Consider the following 18,610-nt stretch of genomic DNA (forward strand, 5'->3'; position numbering starts at 1 on the left):
GTGAACACAATATTGGAGCCTGTCAGTCTATTAGCAGCCGTTAGACTTGTCAGCTAAATTTAAATATTTATGAAACGCTCGCGCAAAAAAAGAGCTAGCAAACCATTGTTTTGGTCAATACATATTGTGATTAATACATTGAACTGAATAAATTGTCGGTTTACAATAAGCCTATGTGTACAGGTATGGGTAAAGACCTTGTGAGGGCCAATTAATATAGTGAAAAATCATAATAAACACCTTGTGAGGACAAATGTACCCTCACTAGTTAAATGCTCATAAATAGGGAAAAATCGTGTTTAAATGACGTGGTTCTGTGAGGGTTAAGACAGAAATAACCATTAACCTCATAAAATTAATGGAAGTCAATGATGTCCTCATACAGTCAAACAAACCAGTGTTTTGTTCTGTGTGGAAATGTGGCCACTGGCTACAGATCAGTGGTCATGCAATGAGGCATTTGTAGAGAAAACTTTCTCAACATTTTGGTGGATGATTATGAATAGGTTAAAATCTGTGTTTTTATGGTAATAAATGTATGCAAATTGACACCAAAATAACAGGATCACATATCTAATCTGACATTTTAGTAGAAAACATGTAGGCTATTATGTGTAGTTGACAAATAATTGTTTTGTAATTTTAGACGCACCGATATTCCATGTAATCTCTGAAGAAGTCATGAAATGTAGAATAATTATAAAAGAATCAGACAAAAAGTTTAATAGACAATAGTTTTATATGAAGGACAGTGGTGTCACACCACAGGACTAGCTTGACAATGACATTTCATGTCAGCTGCTCAAAAATACAGACCTTCCACAGTGTGAGAAGAGACTTTACTAGGCCTGTTTGATTATCAGATTTGAATATGCTTATTGTCGTCGTTTATGTCAGATATCTTAATGCTAATATTATGTATTTGAGAAGGGCGAGTGGAAGAAATTTACCGGTAGTCAAAATGCAGATGGAGTAGAGATACACCTTTTAGACCCTGTTCTAAAGAAAGACAAGAATTAGGCAAGCCATTACTCAACTGGTGGAGTCAGTTGACTGAGACAGCACTCCTTTTGTATGTTACTAAATATGAAACATATTCAGGTGAGCTCACCACACCCACTGACTTGGACACCTTGGGCAGATTTAGCACGTGCAGACAACAATGACAATGCTGGCAACATTAATATCAATAATAACATGTTGACTCTGTTACAGTATGTCATTTATATAATAGCCTTTTATGGGATAAGGAAGTTCTGATTAAAGTTAATTAAAGTTAATTAGCCTAGGCATTACTAAGTTTTTGTATTTTTTCAATTACTATCAAATGCTGAATGAACAAATATAATAGGTATAATTGTGTTTTTCCATTCTCATTTTCTCTTTTCATTTATATCTACATGTATTTATGCTAAATAAACTCTTTCAGGGAAGTGGGATGTTCATTTTAATGACTCAGAAAAAGATTTTGCTGAATAGGTTGACAGCTATGACCTCTTACCTTGTGATACATGCTTGAAAGAGGAAAAGCACTGAAGCTACTTCACAATTTATAGGCAGACTCGCTGACGATATTCTTTTAAGGCAACCTTGCATCCATTTACCTGAGTATCTACTTAAAATCCATAGAAAAATAAGTCGGCAAGTGAATATACCAATCTAGACACTGAAGACTGAAATAATGCAACTTATAAGCGAATCATTTTAGAAATACAATAGAAGAGGGGACAAAAGATTGCAATATGAACACTTACATAAGTTTAAAAATAAGACTCAGACTCGACAAAGAGATGACAGCCATACAGTGTAGAGGAATTTGATGTTGAATTCTCATTGAGGTGAATATATGCTCTCCTGTTACTTCATATATTTTTATCAATAGTCTTATCAATATTTATGTTTTCATGAAAACCTGTCTTTGGTATGCAGGTTTTGTTAGTTCGAGGTAGGTCTAGTTTTTGGAATACAGTACGATAGATAGATAAGCAGGAAAACTAGTTTTTCAAGCTGTGCTGTACTACATTTGGCTCTTACTGTGCATGCACTCTCATTTGGGTTTGCAAAGCAGCTGGATCCAGATCTCCTCAACAATGCTTAAGGTTAGCAAGTCTTTCCTCTGAATTTCTTTAAAAGACTTGACTTGTAATTTAGATTTTTGTAATAAGAAACTGTTTGCAACAAACAGTAGTGTTGACTTTACTTACTTGAATTGAGGGAGTTGTAATGCTTGACTTCATTTTAACCATCTATGTGAGTAAACAGTGTAGATCTTGGGATCATAGATTGTGTTGTTCAAACACTTTTGTAATCAAATGGCATTATTTCTCAACTACTTAATTTTCTGTTTCTTTCAACAGAGAGAAGTCAAGCCATACTGGAATCTGTCTGTCAAAGTTTTACATGCGAAGATCCAACGGTCCTTTGACTACTGTGAGACAATCCGTCCTATTAACAGCAGCCAAATATATTCATTTACACATTTAGCAGACGTGTAAAGCTTACAGCAAACATGTCTAAACCTGTTTGCTGTTTCGATAAATTTTTTGTGTGTTTTCGTGTGGACTTGCTCTGACTTGATGTGCCTGTTTATTATAGAGCATTCTCTTTTAATGTAATATATAGGGTACAATAATTTTTCCAGTCTCAAATTCTATGTCATACAGTATAATCCTTTGCCCACCTAACAGATTTTTAAAGGCATTTCTGGGACTTTAGCCCAGCAACAGAAATCTCACTAATCAGCAACTAACACAACAGAAATCTCTCTTCATTATTATTAAGGGCTGTGTAATGTATAAATGGATCAAGGTTTATTTCTTACTGCCGACTTTTCCAACCCCACCTCCATTTTTCTTTAGTGTCTGCATCTGACTGCTATGTCATCCTGAACTTACCCACAGCATCGGTCCGTACAAATCGCACCAAGAGTATCCCAAATAGCGACAATCCTGAATGGAACGAAACGTTTAAATTCAGGGTCTACAGCAATGTAAAGGTAAACCACTAAAATATTTGTCTGATCTAAGATTGTTTTCTTACACTGTCTCCTATTTCTAGCTTTCACTGTTTATCTCTCCAGTAGGATGTGTCGTATGAACTAAAAATGTGTCGAATGAACCAAAAAATGTTACAGTACACTTTCAGTTCTTTCTTCTGTTCTCCTACACAGAACATTCTGGAGATCTTGATCTATGATGAAGACCCATTTATGAGAGATGACCAGTGTGCCACTATCTTTTTTGACATCAATAACCTTACACCCGGGAAAAAGGAGACCAAATGCTTTATTTTAAATGATACGGTCAGTGCTATTTTGAGATCTAAACTGACATTACAGCATAATAAAACGTACACTTGACAGAGCACTTGATATTTGATTGTGAATTTGGTACTATTATACTTTTCTTTCTCAGACCAAGGATGAACTGTGGGTAGAGTTTGAGGTCACTCAGAGGTGAGGGAGATTGCTTTTCTCATGAACATTTGCAAAAATAGGTGCTTGTCAGAACATGTTTTACAGAAGCATGTGCATGTCCATACACATAAATATGAATGTCTGTTTTGTGTGTGTATATGTATTGCAGCTCTGAGACACCAAGGCCATGTGTATCTAATGGAGTATTGGTGGTACGAACCTTTACTACAGCTTTCTTATCTGTATCATGGGTTAAAGTCAGAATATTTAAAAGTAGACACTATTCTGTGAAATCTAAAAAGGGAATGGAGGATTTTTTGTTTTGCAAGGTGTACAAGAATCACTTATATGAGTTCTAAACTATAAGAAGGGCTAAAGGCTATGTTTACTCTTACCACTACATTTAAAAAAAAAAATCTAATAAAATACTAGATAAAATTAATCAGATGGACTTTATGCTTTCTCATGAAATCAGACAGGTCCTTTTTGTGAGCTGAATGTGGAGATAGACAAGCTTCTCAATAAGTCTGAAGGTAAATATAGACATTTTCATCCAAAATTTCAATAGATAACAGATGGCTACTGAAAACACACCGGAATTCGATATTCAGAAATAGATGTAATAGAAAATAAAGTGTGAAATTACTCTATTCTTTACGTTAATTTTGAAAAAATAAGCAGTGTAAAAATAAACACAAGAAAGTGTGATAAGTCACAGATTTAGGTGATTTTTGCCTATTCTCTTTGTGTTCCAGAAACGCAGAACATGGTGTTAAAACTTAAAGGAGCGTACAAAGAGGATTTTGTGATCTCAAATTCTGAGGAAAGCTCCAGCTTCCTGAAAACATTACGTTACTACATCAACCGAGACCTGGAAACTGAACTTAATCTGACCTCTGAGTCAGTTGTCAGCCCAGAAAATGTAGGTCACTGATGTATAAGAGGCATTCCTGACTCACATTGTTAATTGAAAATTACTGGAAAAACTACACATTCATTCTCGATATTTGGTGCCATAAGAAACAGTATGTATATGCGTGCCTCACATGTGGGGTTGTAGATTTATAAAGCACCTAAAACAGAAAGTGTGCATCAAAAAGGTTTTAAATGTTTGTTTAAACATACTTTTCTCCAGGCTGGGACAGTAGTAGTTGATGCTGCTGTTCCAAACTATGTAGACACTGGATTGACTACTTTCCCTTTAAAACCACCACCAGCCAAACACCAGCTTACTGTCTCTTTGCCTCTAGGAGAGGTGAGTACTGTAAAAAATAATCTTTGCGTGTAGGTTATTGGTTAATTAATTATATCTGAATGTGGCTTTCCAAAAATGGTTTATTGATAACATAGTAACTTAAATGAGTATTTTAAATTGCTTTCCATATTTTATCATAATATAATATCATATAATAATTAAACAATACTGTATTTGTATTCATATTCTGTGCATTTATCTAAGTGGACCTTTCTTTCTTTTCAAAGAATAAAGTTGATCTGCAACTGAAAACAGATGATCGGTAACCGTGAATTTATTCACACCTATCCTCAGTAATAGTTTAATAGTAAATTGTTATTTGGAAGTATAAAACAAAACATTGTAAGCTTCAATACTACTTATCGGCTTTCATTTCAAATCCATCCTAATCTTAGAGTAAGGATATTTTTGTGTTTTGTTCTGAAGCTCTGATGAACAGCTGGATGTGCGTCTGGATTTTGATATCCCAGAGGAGGAAAAGAATTTTCTGGTGAAGAGAAGAAAAGTCGTGTCACAGGCTCTACAGAAAGCTCTGAAACTCAGCTCTGCACCTGAGCCCAGCAAGGTACTATAGATGTCAGAGCTGGGGATAGAACTCGGGTCTCTGTGGCGTGAAAGTCTTAGATACTACCACTGGGCCACAGGAGGGGTTTGAACCCAATAGTCAGACGCTCTCTTAGATTGAATCAAAAAATAGTTTATTAACAAAAAAAGGAAACGGGCACAAAAACCCTTTCTTCCAGTCAATCACAAAAACAGAAACTCAGGAAAAGGATCCAATAACAGCAAAATATTAACTCTGGAAACAATCCAAAAAAATAGCACAAAAAATAAAGCTTCTTGAGACAAGAGCAAACTTACGGCAGTCACAGGCTTAGGAACAACAATAACCAAGCAAGGATGCAGAGAAACAGACCAGCTTAACCCTCATGTGGTGTTCAAAACCCTATAACACCTGTGGTCTTCCCGGGTCAAAATGACCCGACTATAAAAAAATAGCTTATAAATCACTCATTATACCATATTTTCACACAATCTTGGATTCAGTCTTTTTGTCAACTTGTTCTCTTTCAATTAGGACTGGTTTTACATTTCTATTTGCATCTAATTAATCGTAGGCCTCATTTATTTGACAGTAGAGATCTAATTTTTTGAGTAAAAAAAACATTATTTTTGAATATTTTTGAATAATTTTGGAAATATTAAATGAAATCTAAAGAAAATTGCCACTGTTTATCACACTAGTCTACTTTAATTTTTCACCAGGAATTTTGTTTTGAAAAACTTTTATTTTGTACAAAATGGCACATTGTCACACTTGTGGTCTTCCCGGGTCAAAATGACCCGACTATAAAAAATAGCTTATAAATCACTCATTATACCATATTTTCACCCAATCTTGGATTCAATCTTTTTGTCAACTTGTTCTCTTTCAATTAGGACTGGTTTTATATTTCTATTTGCATCTAATTAATCGTAGGCCTCATTTATTTGACAGTAGGGATCTCATTTGTTGAGTAAAAAAAACATTATTTTTGAATAATTTTGGAAATATTAAATGAAATCTGAAGAAAATTGGCACTGTTTATCACACTAGTGTACTTTAATATTTCACCAGGAATTTTATTTTGAAAAACTTTTATTTTGTACAAAATGGCACATTGTCACACTTGTGGTCTTCCCGGGTCAAAATGACCCGCCTATAAAAAATAGCTTATAAATCACTCATTATACCATATTTTCACCCAATCTTGGATTCAATCTTTTTGTCAACTTGTTCTCTTTCAATTAGGACTGGTTTTATATTTCTATTTTCATCTGATTAACCGTAGGCCTCATTTATTTGAGAGTAGGCATCTCATTTTTTGAGTAAAATTTTTTTATTTTTGAATAATTTTGGAAATATTAAATAAAATCTGAAGAAAATTGGTACTGTTGATCACACTAGTGTACTTTAATTTTTCACCAGGAATTTTGTTTTGAAAAACTTTTATTTTGTACAAAATGGCACAGAATTACACTTGCGGTGTTCCACTGGGCCATTGAGGGCCATTGTTTCAATGGGCCATTGAAAGTGAATGGGAGAGACTGAAACATTTTCAGGAGCATGTTCATTGTTTATGTACACATATGAGCATGTGATGGATTATGGTGAGTTTGGGCTCTTTTTAATCTTAACAATCTCATGTAAATAATGATGTGCCATTTTCCACAATTTATGCATGCTTCATTGAGTTACGAGTTAAAACGCGACATAAGTGCTAGGCTACATCTATATTCAAAGCTCTGTGAGCGCCTGTGGGGGTTTGTGTGTTACAACTCCATTAGGAATATCTTTAGATCCGAGTGATGTATTGTGCTGTGTTTGGGCTCTTTTTAATTGTGATAGTCTACTGAAAATAATGATGTACATTTTTCTACGATCTGTGCATGCTTCATGAAGTTATGAGCAAAAACCAAACGTGAGAGCTTCATGAGTATATACTTGGCTAGGTGCGTCTGTGGTATTTTTTGTGTTAGAGCGCCATGAGGAATATCTTTAGATCTTGTTGATGGAATATATTGAGTTTGGGCTCCTATTAATCGTGAGCTCCTGCTGTAAATAACGATGTGTCATTTTCCTTGATCGATGTATGTTTCATGAAGTTACGAGTAAAAAGGCCAAGTCTAAGCTACCTTGCTTTGCTATGTGAGTCTGTGTGTCTGTAGTATTTTTTGTGTTAGAACTCCATGAGGAATATCTTTAGTTCTGAGTGATGGATTATGTTGAGTTTGGACTCATTTTAATTGTAAGCATCTGCTGTAAATAATGATGTGTCATTTTCCACAATCGGAGCATGTTTCATGAAGTTACGAGTGGAAATGTGTCTAAACTTCCATCATCCATGTATGGTTTACACATGGGTCTCTTGAAGGGCTTCTTTTACAAAAATCTCACTCAAGTTTAGAAAAAAGCCTGAAACAATTATGCTTGCTGTATTCTACTAATTGAGACCTTTCAAATGACATATGACACAGGACTATCTGAGCTGTATGATGTATTTGACATATTGCTGAATGTAGTAAAAAAGTAGTTTATAAATTATGAATTTGTTTTTTTCTATTTATCAGCAAATAACTCAGCACTACTTAGGAGTTTATCAAACTGGCTACATTCATTGTAAGTTTCAGACTCTAAGCTTTCAAATGACACCTATTTTAAGTTGATCAAGGTAACAGTTTTGAAAAATATTATGATTATTTATTTCGCAGCTAGGTGGCGCCTGCGGGGGAACACTCTAGTTTTAGAGTGATAACTCAGCTCTCGTTAGGAGTTGATCAAAGTGATTAGATGCATTAAAAAGCTGAGATTCTAAGCTTTAAAATGATACCTATTTTGTGTTGTTCCATTCATTGTTTGCATTGGTCTCTCCCATTAACTTTCAATGGCCCATTGAAACAATGGCCCACAATGGCCCTCAATGGCCCAGTGGAACACCACAAGTGTAACTCTGTACCATATTGTACACAAGTAAAGTTTTTCAAAACAAAATTCCTGGTGAAAAATTAAAGTACACTAGTGTGATCAACAGTGCCAATTTTCTTCAGATTTTATTTTATTTTTCCAAAAATTATTCAAAAATATGTTTTTTTTACTCAAAAAATGAGATGCCTACTCTCAGATAAATGAGGCCCACGATTAATCAGATGCAAATAGAAATACAAAACCAGTCCTAATTGAAAGAGAACAAGTTGACAAAAAGATTGAATCCAAGATTGGGTGAAAATATGGTATAATGAGTGATTTATAAGTATTTTTTATAGGCGGGTCATTTTGACCCGGGAAGACCACAAGTGTGACTATGTACCATTTTTTACAAAATAAAAGTTTTTCAAAATAAAATTCCTAGTGAAATATTAAAGTAGACTAGTGTGATAAACAGTGCCAATTTTCTTCAGATTTCATTTAATATTTCCAAAATTATTCAAAAATAATTTTTTTTTTACTCAAAAAATGAGATCCCTACTGTCAAATAAATGAGGCCTACGATTAATTAGATGCAAATATAAATATAAAACCAGTCCTAATTGAAAGAGAACAAGTTGACAAAAAGATTGAATCCAAGATTGGGTGAAAATATGGTATAATGAGTGATTTATAAGCTATTTTTTATAGGCGGGTCATTTTGACCCGGGAAGACCACAAGTGTAACAAGGTATCAAAACCCCCGCAAAAAAAGTACGAAAATTTTCAAAAAACATTTGAGAAGTAGTTATACCCTTTGGGAACAGAGTCACGAAGTTTCAGTCCAATGCGATAACATTAACTAGTATTTTTGGGAAAAAGAAAATCTTCTCCGGGTCAAAATGACCCGAAGACCACATGAGGGTTAAATACACCACACAAAACGAGACACAGGTGAAAACAATAACACAGATTACCAAAAGGCACATGTGTAGACATGAGTTTTAGGAGGACCTCTAGTGGCCAAAAATAAAACATTACAAGGCAAAATCTCTGACAATAGATGCAAGCACAAAAAATCCAGACACTCAGCAAAGAACTGAAGAGATTGTGATGTTTTACTACAGTATATACACAAAAATAGAATTTTGATTTCAGATCTATGTTTGATGTAACTCCTCAGGTCCCTTTGATGGCTGTGGTGTGTTCTGGGGGCGGGAGCAGAGCCTTAACATGCACGTACGGTAGCCTTCAAGGTCTCCGGAAGATCCAACTTCTTGATGCAGTCAGCTACATCACAGGCGTTTCGGGTGCCACTTGGTGAGATCGAGGAGCCTCAATGTGTTTTTAAACATGACTTTGTAGTATCTAGACTGATAAAAACACAGCAAGCCATTTCTCCTGGAAGTCAGCCAGTCAGATCAAGAGTACAAGTTTTGTGTGTAGGATGCATCAGACAGACTGGAAACATAGTTTTAAATTATATAATTACCCTAATTTCAGAACAAAATTAGTTGATGGGTCACCTCCGTGATCTGAATGACTGTATACCACTGCCACAGTGTCATATGGCTAAAGATCTTTTGTGTAATCTCTGTATTTCAGGGCTTTAACCTCTCTTTATGAAGACCCTAACTGGTCAAAGGGGGGCCTTGATAAGTCTATGGAGTCTGTAAAGAAGGAAATCTCTAAAAAGGTGCTCAGTATGTTTTCCCTGGAGCAGCTACGGGAATACAAAGAGAAAGTGGAAGAGCGAGTGAAAGAAGGACACCTCGTGTCTCTCATCGATATGTGGGGTCTGGCTTTAGAGTATCTTTTCCAAGGCAAGGTAAAAAGAAGCAGGTGTTTGCTGTCAGTTTTGGCTCAGTATTAACATTTGGTACACTATATATAATATACTTTCCTTTTATAGAAACGCATGGGTACCCTATCTGAAATGCAGAGGACAGTGTCCGATGGCCAGAACCCTCTACCAATCTTCACAGCTGTCAACCTGAAGAATGGCAAGACAGAAAGTATAGTAGATGCAGGTATGTAAAAGATAATGGCCATTCAGCTTCTATTCTCAGATTAAGACATAAGGAAATAAACATCCCACGGGCAACAATTTTGTAATACAGCTGTGTTAATTGTGTCAAACAAATCTCTTTTCTGACCATCTGAAAATTTTTCTAAAAATTTCTGAACATCATTTGGATAGGATGCTGATGCTGCCTGCTATGGTCACACTAGTTAGTCGTGTACCAAGTTTACATGTGTAGGAAACGCAGAAGCGAATACCAGGAGACTCCGGTGTATCTTCAGTAGAAATCTTTATTGCGAATGTGCTGTGTGGCTCTGCCGTTGTAAAAGTCCAACTAAGGAAGCTATACATTGTAGTTTCATACACATTTTAGGGGGCAGTACTCACAGGTGTAGTTCACCCAAAAATGAAAATTCTGTCATCATTTACTCACTCTCATGTCATTCCAAACCTGTATGAGTTTCTATCTTCTGTTGAACTAAAAAGAAGATATTTTGAAGAATGTTGGTTACCAGACAGGTGATGGCACACATTGACTTCCATATTAGAAAAACAAAACTATGGAAGTCAATGGCTACCGTCAACTGTGACTTTGTATCTGATTCTGATAGTCAAAAGTCTGGTGTTGAAGTTCCCTTCACTTAATAAAACGCATTCATTCGGAACAGCCTTTAACGTCGTCAAACATAGATAACACTTGAGTCGCGCATATTATATAATATAAATGACCATATGTTTGTGTAATAAACTTGTGTATACAGTATAATACAATACATCCATGTGTATTTATATAAATGTTATTTTAATTTTAAATAATGTTAATTGTCGTATGAATTGTCATATAAAAAGGCTAAATTGATTGGCTGTTGCAATGTTTCATATGAAAATAAACGTAATTTGGTTATATGTGTCGTTTATACTATAATAGTGAGAGGTGCATCTCACGCACTTTATACCCTTGAACAGTCAAGTACAATCCACACCTGCTTTTCACCACCTTTATTTTATTCAAACTTCTTTATGTGCTGGAGTGATGATCCGCAATGACTGTTGGGTAAATTTCCCTCTCAGCTTCCTGTGAAGTGATCTATCGATGGCTATACAAGCCTATTCAGCAACAGCTTTCAAAGATATAAACGCATGCAAATGATTTTCTTATACAAAGACTTACAGAACATTTTTTATAATAGGTTCACTGTTTGGTTAAGAAAGGAGATAATAAACAAATAGCTTGTAGCTTGATAGTGTTGCGACTAAAGTGCTTAAAGCAGATTAATAATCCCATGTTTATTTCTATTCCCTATTTAGAATGGTGTGAGTTCACCCCATATGAGGTTGGGATTCCCAAATATGGTGCCTTTATACCTGCACAGAACTTCGGGAGTGGATATTATCTTGGTCACATGGTCAAGAAACTCCCTGAAACTAGGTTGTCCTTTCTTGTGGGTGAGTGCATGTATATATTTGGACATAATGAAGACAGGAAATAGAACTGAATGCCATAAGGAAGAGAAAGAGAAAGTGGCATGTGTTATGGCCCCTAGGGGGATACTGGCCCTGATCCTGTGCTGTAAGCAAACAACGTAAACTGGATCCAGTCACCATTAGTAAGTCCAAACTCTGTGTGTGTTTATTAAGGAATGTGGAGCAGCATTTTCTCTATAAATCTGACTGAGATCTGGCATCTTGCCACAGGAGTCGCTCCCTCCTGGACCCCTTGGTTTGGAGGAGGAGTGAGTAATACAGGTGAGAGTTTGTAATGCATTTTAAACTCAAAGTACATATGCAAATTAGACTAGCTTTCAAAAGTTTGGGGTCATTAAGATATACTAGAAGGATGCATTAAAGTGATCAAAAGTGACAGTAAATACATTTATACTTGATTCCTTTTTTATCTATTCCTCTTTTTTTGTCCATCAAAGAATCCTAAAAATCCACAAAAATATTAAGTGAAGAAATTTGGGAGGAGTGAACCCATCTAATCTTTCAATTAACTGCCGGAGCATATAAGCAGCCGCTCACCTTCCTCTGGCATCAGCTGTTTTGGCATCGCTCCACCTCCCCAACTCCACCAACATAATTTAGGCATCTTGCTATATACTCATCATCAAAGCATTAGTAGTCCCACTGGGGGGTATATCTTGAGTTGAAGCTGCTTCCTCGAGCCCCTCCACTGTGGACAAGCCAAATACGCCTTACCTTATAAGCTTGAAGATTAAATGGGCAAAGGAACTCGTGAAACTGTTTTCAACACTGATTAATGATTATAATACGATTTTTGTCTTGAGCACCAAATCATGTGACACTGAAGACTTGGAGTAATGATGCTGAAAATTCAGGAATAAATTCACAGGAATATTTTACATTTTCAAATATATTATTATTTAAAATACAATGTTGTATATTGTAAAACTATTTCACAATGTTATTGTTTTTTACTGTATTTTTGATCAAATAAATGCAGACTTGGTGAACATAAGAGAAAAAAAAATCTTATAGACCCCAAATTTTTGAACATTTGTGGTAAAAAGTATTGTATGATTATACATTGACATGACATAATTGTCTTCTTGTCCTCTTCTGTAAAGAGACTGATAGTAAACCAACAGCTCTTGGCACATACCTGATCAGCCCCGTGACTGACTTTGCTAAAATTCTGTGTGGCTTTATGACCAGCCGCCCCATTGTCAGCCAGATGTACAACTTCCTGAGAGGCTTCAACCTGCACAGGAATTACAATGAGAACACGGGCTTCATCTCATGGAAAGGTCTAGAGCTCTACTTATTCCTTTGACCACTTCAAGCGTGATTCCCCCCCCCCCCCCCCCCCTCCCCCCTTTTGTAGTTAATCAGTTTTGATGGGATTTCAAAATAAATTTGTATTACTTTTATTCTGCTATATCTTATCTTATTTCATGTTTATGTAATTGATGTCTGTTATTGCATGAAATATAATATAATCAGGGCCTTTTACTTATGAACAGCTGATAGTGTTTGCGGTCTTCCATAATATTCTCACTGTCTACAGACACACACCCAGATGCCTTTCCTAACACTCTGACACCAACTGATCCTGTGCTGAGTTTAGTAGATGCTGGATTAGCCTTAAATTCAGGATTCCCTCCTGTGGTTCGCTCTCACAGACATGCGGACGTTATTCTGTCTCTAAACTACTCCTGGGAAGTGGATCAGTTTAAGGTGAGGGAGACCAGGAAGATTATTTAAGATTTGGTTGAAATGCATATGTCAGGAACTTAAGAAACTTTGAAAAATATTTATGCATTTTTTGTGTCCAGTAGGTCATAAAGCAAACTCAGGAGTACTGCACTGATCGCAAGATTCCATTTCCGAAGATCGATTTCAAGAAAGTGGAGTCAGAGCCGCTGAAGGAAGTTTATGTGTTTGAGGATAAAGACAATCCAGAAGCTCCCATAGTGCTTCACTTTCCCATGGTCAATGTCTCATTCAAACAGTTCAAAGCTCCTGGTAAGCACTACCAACTAATAGGCCAACCCCAATGCCATATTCTTAATAGAAATTACAGTGCATGTAAGGCAGAACTGTATTTATGTTCCTCAAATATTCTGGTTATACATAATTTTTTTAAACCAAACATATTATCAATACACTTCAAAAGCTTGGGGTCGGTAAAAATGTTTACACTTTACATTTTTTATTTAATATATTTTAAAATGTCATTTATTCCTGTGATGCAAAGCTGAATTTTCAGCATCATTACTAAAGTCTTCAGTGTCACATGATCCTTCAGAAATCGTTCTAATATTCTGATTTGTTGCTCAAGAAACATTTCTTCTTATTATCAAATGTTGAAAACAGTTGTGCTGCTTAGTATTTTTATGAAAACCGTAATAATGTTTTTCCCTAGGATTCTTTAATGAATAGAATGTTCTCAGTGAATGGCAGTGACATTTAAGAGAAATTAAAGCTTCAAGTTTAAAAATCTTCAATTTACTTATATTACTAGAATGCATTCAATTTGTAACTGATGATGACAACACTATAATATTTGCATACCTAATTGTTCTTTCTTACACTATTTGCATACTGAGTTGTGATTGGTCTTGTCTTCTTTGCATTTATTAACCCATTTATACGTTTACAATGCACAGACTGTCATTAATGGCAAAGCATCTCTAAAAGCCAAAGCTTAAAACTTAAAAAAAAAAAAAAAGCTTAAAAAAGCTAAATTCTTTTGCTACCTCGTATTTGCTTCAGGAAATGCAAATCTTGGTTTTAGTTGATATTCTAAGTATTACTGGTTGGATTTAGGGCTGCACGATATTGAAGAAAAATGCGATATGCGATAACTCATTAAATAATGCGATATTTGATATGCAATACGATAATGCTTAAAGTGTGTAAAATAAACTTAAATTATCTTTAAAATGTATTAAAAATTATATAACCTACATGTGTTTCACATTCTTTTTGTGACAAGAAAACATCCCTACAGCTTCTGAAAGTGAACAGCAGTGTTTTACTGTAGCATAAGAAGTGTTATTTTAACATCAGTGTAAACCACAGGGTTTAGGGGTTCAGGTAGGCGTACATTTAGGTTTATTTAACAACCGAACGTGAATAATCAAATGTAAAAATAAAACACTGCTTAGTCTTCACTGTATGAATTAAACATATACTGATTCTTATTAAAGCTACAAAAGTTATTCAGCCAAGAGCAGTGAGTGATTTTCTCTTTGTCTTTTGTTCATGACCCCAGTTATTGCAAGCCGTTGCGATATGCATATCGCGATATATACATTTGCGATATTTCGATAATTTCGATATATTGTGCAGCCCTAGTTTATTATTGCAGTTTATTGTGATTAAACATTGCCATCTTTCAGTAGCCTACGTCAGCTCAAATGCTCAAATAATCAATGATAATGTAAAATGATCTGTATATGTGTGGTGTAGGAGTGAAGAGAGAAGGCGAGAAGGAGCGCAAGGAGGGAGCCGTTGATGTGGAGTTCAACAGTACCTCCTCTCCATATCTCACTCAAAACCTGACTTACACACCGGAGGACTTCCAGAAGCTTATCAACCTCACTTCCTACAACATCCAAAACAACAAAGATGTCATTTTGAATGCGCTAAACAAAGCACTAAACCGAAACAGAGAAAGACAGGTGAAGGAGGCGGCAGTAGGAAAGACCACTTCAGCGTCTACACCAAAACCAAGATCACATAAAAGAAAGAATAAGGCACAGTGATCTGCAAGAGTTTGCAATTATATACTTACAAAATCAATTATATACTTACAAATTACTGTATGTGCATCCCTCTGTCCCAACACATCTGTCCAACCCAGAAATCTGAAGTGTACAAAATGATTCATTTCTAATTGGCTAATCACAGAACTGACTGAACACTCAGGATTTTAACAATACTGAGTTAGTGAAGAGACATATTAAGGTGTTCCACACACAAAATATGTGCCAAGTTCTTTTGGCCAATATGACTCATTTACTGGATAGACTGAAGTTTATGCCCTTTTTGCTGTGATTCCCTATTGTTTTACTATAGAGTCGTTGGGGTGTGCCATATCTATTCACTGCATGTCTATGACATCACTAAAGAGTTTCAGTACAACACTGTAGGATAAAAAACATCCTAGAGTCTTCCCTGGATTAGAAGCCAGCTTTGCAGGGGCATGAACGAATGTCAACTGTACAAACAAAACTGTTTAGGGAGCGAGGCCAGTGGCCTACAAGAACATAGGCCTACTGACTTTTAATTACTTACCTCATCTATGCCCTTTCTTTCTTTCTTTCTTTCTTTCTTTCTTTCTTTCTTTCTTTCTTTCTTTCTTTCTTTCTTTCTTTCTTTCTTACTTTCTTCCTTCCTTCCTTCCTTCCTTGGTCATAAAGACCATTGATGATCTCTATGAAGTTTTCTCATCCTTTAAAAACCTTTCCATGAGATTTGACCTAGCTAATTCACACTTATTTTGTTTCTTTCAAGTCAGGCACTTTGTTCAAAAACTATTCCCTCACTTCCTCACGTCCCCTTGAATCTCCATTAGATGACTTCTTAAAACTCGAACCACATTCAAAACAATGTATTTGTCATTTATAATCTGATTCACAATATTAAGTCTCTGCAAGTAGGGCCAGGGGTGCGTGGGAGGGGGACTTGGGATTTGAGTTCTCTGATGAACACTGGGAGCGTATTCTTGATCTCACTCACACATCATCTATATGCGCAAGACATACAGTGTAAGATTCTACATAGGGTTTACTGTACTAATGCTAAACTTGCTAAAATATACCCATCTATCATCGATTCATGTAATAGGTGCAAGCAATCACCAGCAGATCTCATTCATATGTTGTGGGAATGCCCTAAATTATTTAATACCTGGACTAAAATATTTATAAGTCTGAGGGACACCTTTGCCATAGATCTTGATAATAGCCCACTTCTGGACATTTTTGAGATGATCGTTGATGTTAACCTTTCAGTACCGGCGAGACGTCTCATCCTTTTGAAGTGGAAACATGCCTCAGGCTCACCCCCTTCTTTTGATACATTTGCACTTGCATTAAATTGGAAAAAATCAGACTGTCAGACACTGGTTCCTTAAGTACCTTTGACAAACTGTGGCACCCCTTTTTAAATTTTTTGCTGGCTAAATCTCAAGACACTTAAGCTGAGCACCCCCAACCCTAAACCCCCCCCAACCCCAATTTTTTTTTATTTTTTTTTTTTTTAAAGTGTTTTGTTTGTTAAGATATCAATATTGTGTTGTTGTTTTTCTTTTCTTTTCCTTATTGGAAGTTTTAGGTTGCTGATTTCAGGGAGATTCTTACTGGGGTATTAACAGTGTGGAATGATAATTTCATAAAATCGGTGTTGTTATCTGTTGATTTGATGTTCCATGCAGAAAAATCCAATAAAGAAATTTGAAATACAATTTTACGTTGAATGTTCGCCAGTTCCCGCATCCTTCTTCCCTGAGCCTTACAAAACTAAACAAATGTGTGCTCTGGTTCTGATGTGAATATAGACATGCTGAGTCATGTATGATTAAAGTTGCCAACATAAACATATTATTGGATAATCGTTCTGTCATCGAGAACATTTTATTTTAGAACTTTTTTCTGCATTGCATACACATAATCTTATGATAGGCTAAACAAAAACGTACTGCATTAGCTTTACAAGGAAACAATGCAGTGTTATGTTTATAATGGCTCAATTTTCTCAGATTAGACCTTTAATAAGAAGGAGTGCGATGATCTCTGTGCATTGGAATGAAAGAGGGCTAGGCTGGTATTCATGGGCATGGGAGGGTTTTCTTCCATACGCAACGTCTTTATAATATAACCGAAATAACTCTCCATCATGATATATAACCTTCATAATTAAAGACAGTTCATGCTAAATAAGGTGTGTAAAGTTGGCATGCAGCCTGTTTTTTTTTTTTTTTTTTTTTTCAGTTCTAAATGCTAGGTTGTTTCAAAACATATTTGGGCCAAATATGGACAAACCCAACTGTTGGTTTACATTTTTGGTAACACTTGTTGGTAACACTAGTTTAGGGTCCAGTTCTCACTATTAAGTAGTTGCTTACTAGCATGCATATTACAGGCTGTTTATTAGTATTTATAAAGCACATATTAATGGCTTATTCTGCATGACCATGTCGTGTTATTAAACAAAAGAGATCAGGCTCATTGAAAGTGTTAACTCACTTGCTATTCTTTTATTGACTGAACTTTCTCCCCTCCGGTCTTCCCCTGTCATTCCTTGACTCCGCCCAGCCCTTCTCTCTTAAAGAGGCCCATAATAAACACATAATAATCAAACCACAGACCATATTCTACATCCCTTAATCCCACTCAGTACCTAACTTAACAACTACCTACTGACTGTCACAGTCACCAGCTCAGTCACCAATTCTGTACCCTGTCTGCACTACACTTCCCAGCATCCCTTCTGGTCCCCACCTGCACTCAGTCTCCTGCTGCTGATCATCACCAGATACTGATTCCCTGCACCTGCACTCCCTCATCAACACAGCCTATATCAACCTGCATCACCCTCACATCAGTGTCTGGTCTCGCCAACGTTACTATGAGCGTAACTGCTACGTAAACAGTCAGACTTCTTACCTGAACACTCACCTGAGATTGTCCGTCTCCTCCTGTCCATCTCCTCCTGGGTCCGTCTCCTCCTGTCCTCGTGTTCATCCTTCACCTGCACAGAGAATCCACTTCAGTCATCACCAGCTAAGTCTCCATCAATATTCGTCAAGTCACCTTCGTCTGGTTGCCGCTGTTGTCCCATTACTCTGCTCAATAAACACTGTTTTCACCTTACCCTCTGTCTGTTCCCTTCTGTGAGTGTGACACTGACTATTAATAAGCAGTAATTTGGAGTTTACTGAGGCAAAAGTCATAATAGTTAGTAAATAGTAACAATTGGACCCTAACTAGTGTGACCAAATTT

At 36.1% G+C, this 18,610-nt stretch overlaps 1 protein-coding gene across 2 annotated transcripts; it reads left to right on the plus strand.

Annotated features, from left to right (window-relative positions):
• Window positions 1-1,814: 1,814 nt before the first annotated feature.
• pla2g4f.1 (phospholipase A2, group IVF, tandem duplicate 1) lies at window positions 1,815-17,088 on the plus strand. 2 transcript variants are annotated; one of them, XM_079852859.1, is made up of 21 exons: window positions 1,815-1,838; window positions 2,069-2,099; window positions 2,358-2,430; window positions 2,859-2,995; window positions 3,170-3,301; window positions 3,414-3,454; window positions 3,585-3,627; window positions 3,891-3,948; window positions 4,171-4,337; window positions 4,551-4,670; window positions 4,898-4,932; window positions 5,097-5,235; window positions 9,299-9,435; window positions 9,721-9,943; window positions 10,028-10,145; window positions 11,447-11,584; window positions 11,777-11,884; window positions 12,727-12,906; window positions 13,167-13,336; window positions 13,438-13,624; window positions 15,074-17,088. In XM_079852859.1, the coding sequence occupies exons 2-21, from the start codon at window positions 2,091-2,093 to the stop codon at window positions 15,367-15,369; spliced, it is 2,511 nt and encodes an 836-aa protein (XP_079708985.1). In that variant the 5' UTR covers window positions 1,815-1,838; window positions 2,069-2,090; the 3' UTR covers window positions 15,370-17,088. The 2 variants fall into 2 exon arrangements, with proteins under 2 accessions (XP_079708985.1, XP_079708984.1); XM_079852858.1 differs by lacking the exon at window positions 1,815-1,838 and having other exon boundaries at window positions 2,025-2,099.
• Window positions 17,089-18,610: the final 1,522 nt, after the last annotated feature.

Source organism: Squalius cephalus (assembly GCF_949319135.1).
Source record: "Squalius cephalus genome assembly, chromosome: 20".
Taxonomy (NCBI): domain Eukaryota; kingdom Metazoa; phylum Chordata; class Actinopteri; order Cypriniformes; family Leuciscidae; genus Squalius; species Squalius cephalus.

What these genes read in the sequence shown, in the direction of transcription:
- pla2g4f.1 (XM_079852858.1), top strand. Translation starts at nt 2,040, where the DNA reads ATGCACTCTCATTTGGGTTTGCAAAGCAGCTGGATCCAGATCTCCTCA. An exon ending in TATCTAATGGAGTATTGGTG is followed by an intron (nt 3,628 to 3,890) that starts GTACGAACCTTT and finishes TCATGAAATCAG; the next exon opens with ACAGGTCCTTTTTGTGAGCT. An exon ending in AGAAAGTATAGTAGATGCAG is followed by an intron (nt 10,146 to 11,446) that starts GTATGTAAAAGA and finishes TTCCCTATTTAG; the next exon opens with AATGGTGTGAGTTCACCCCA.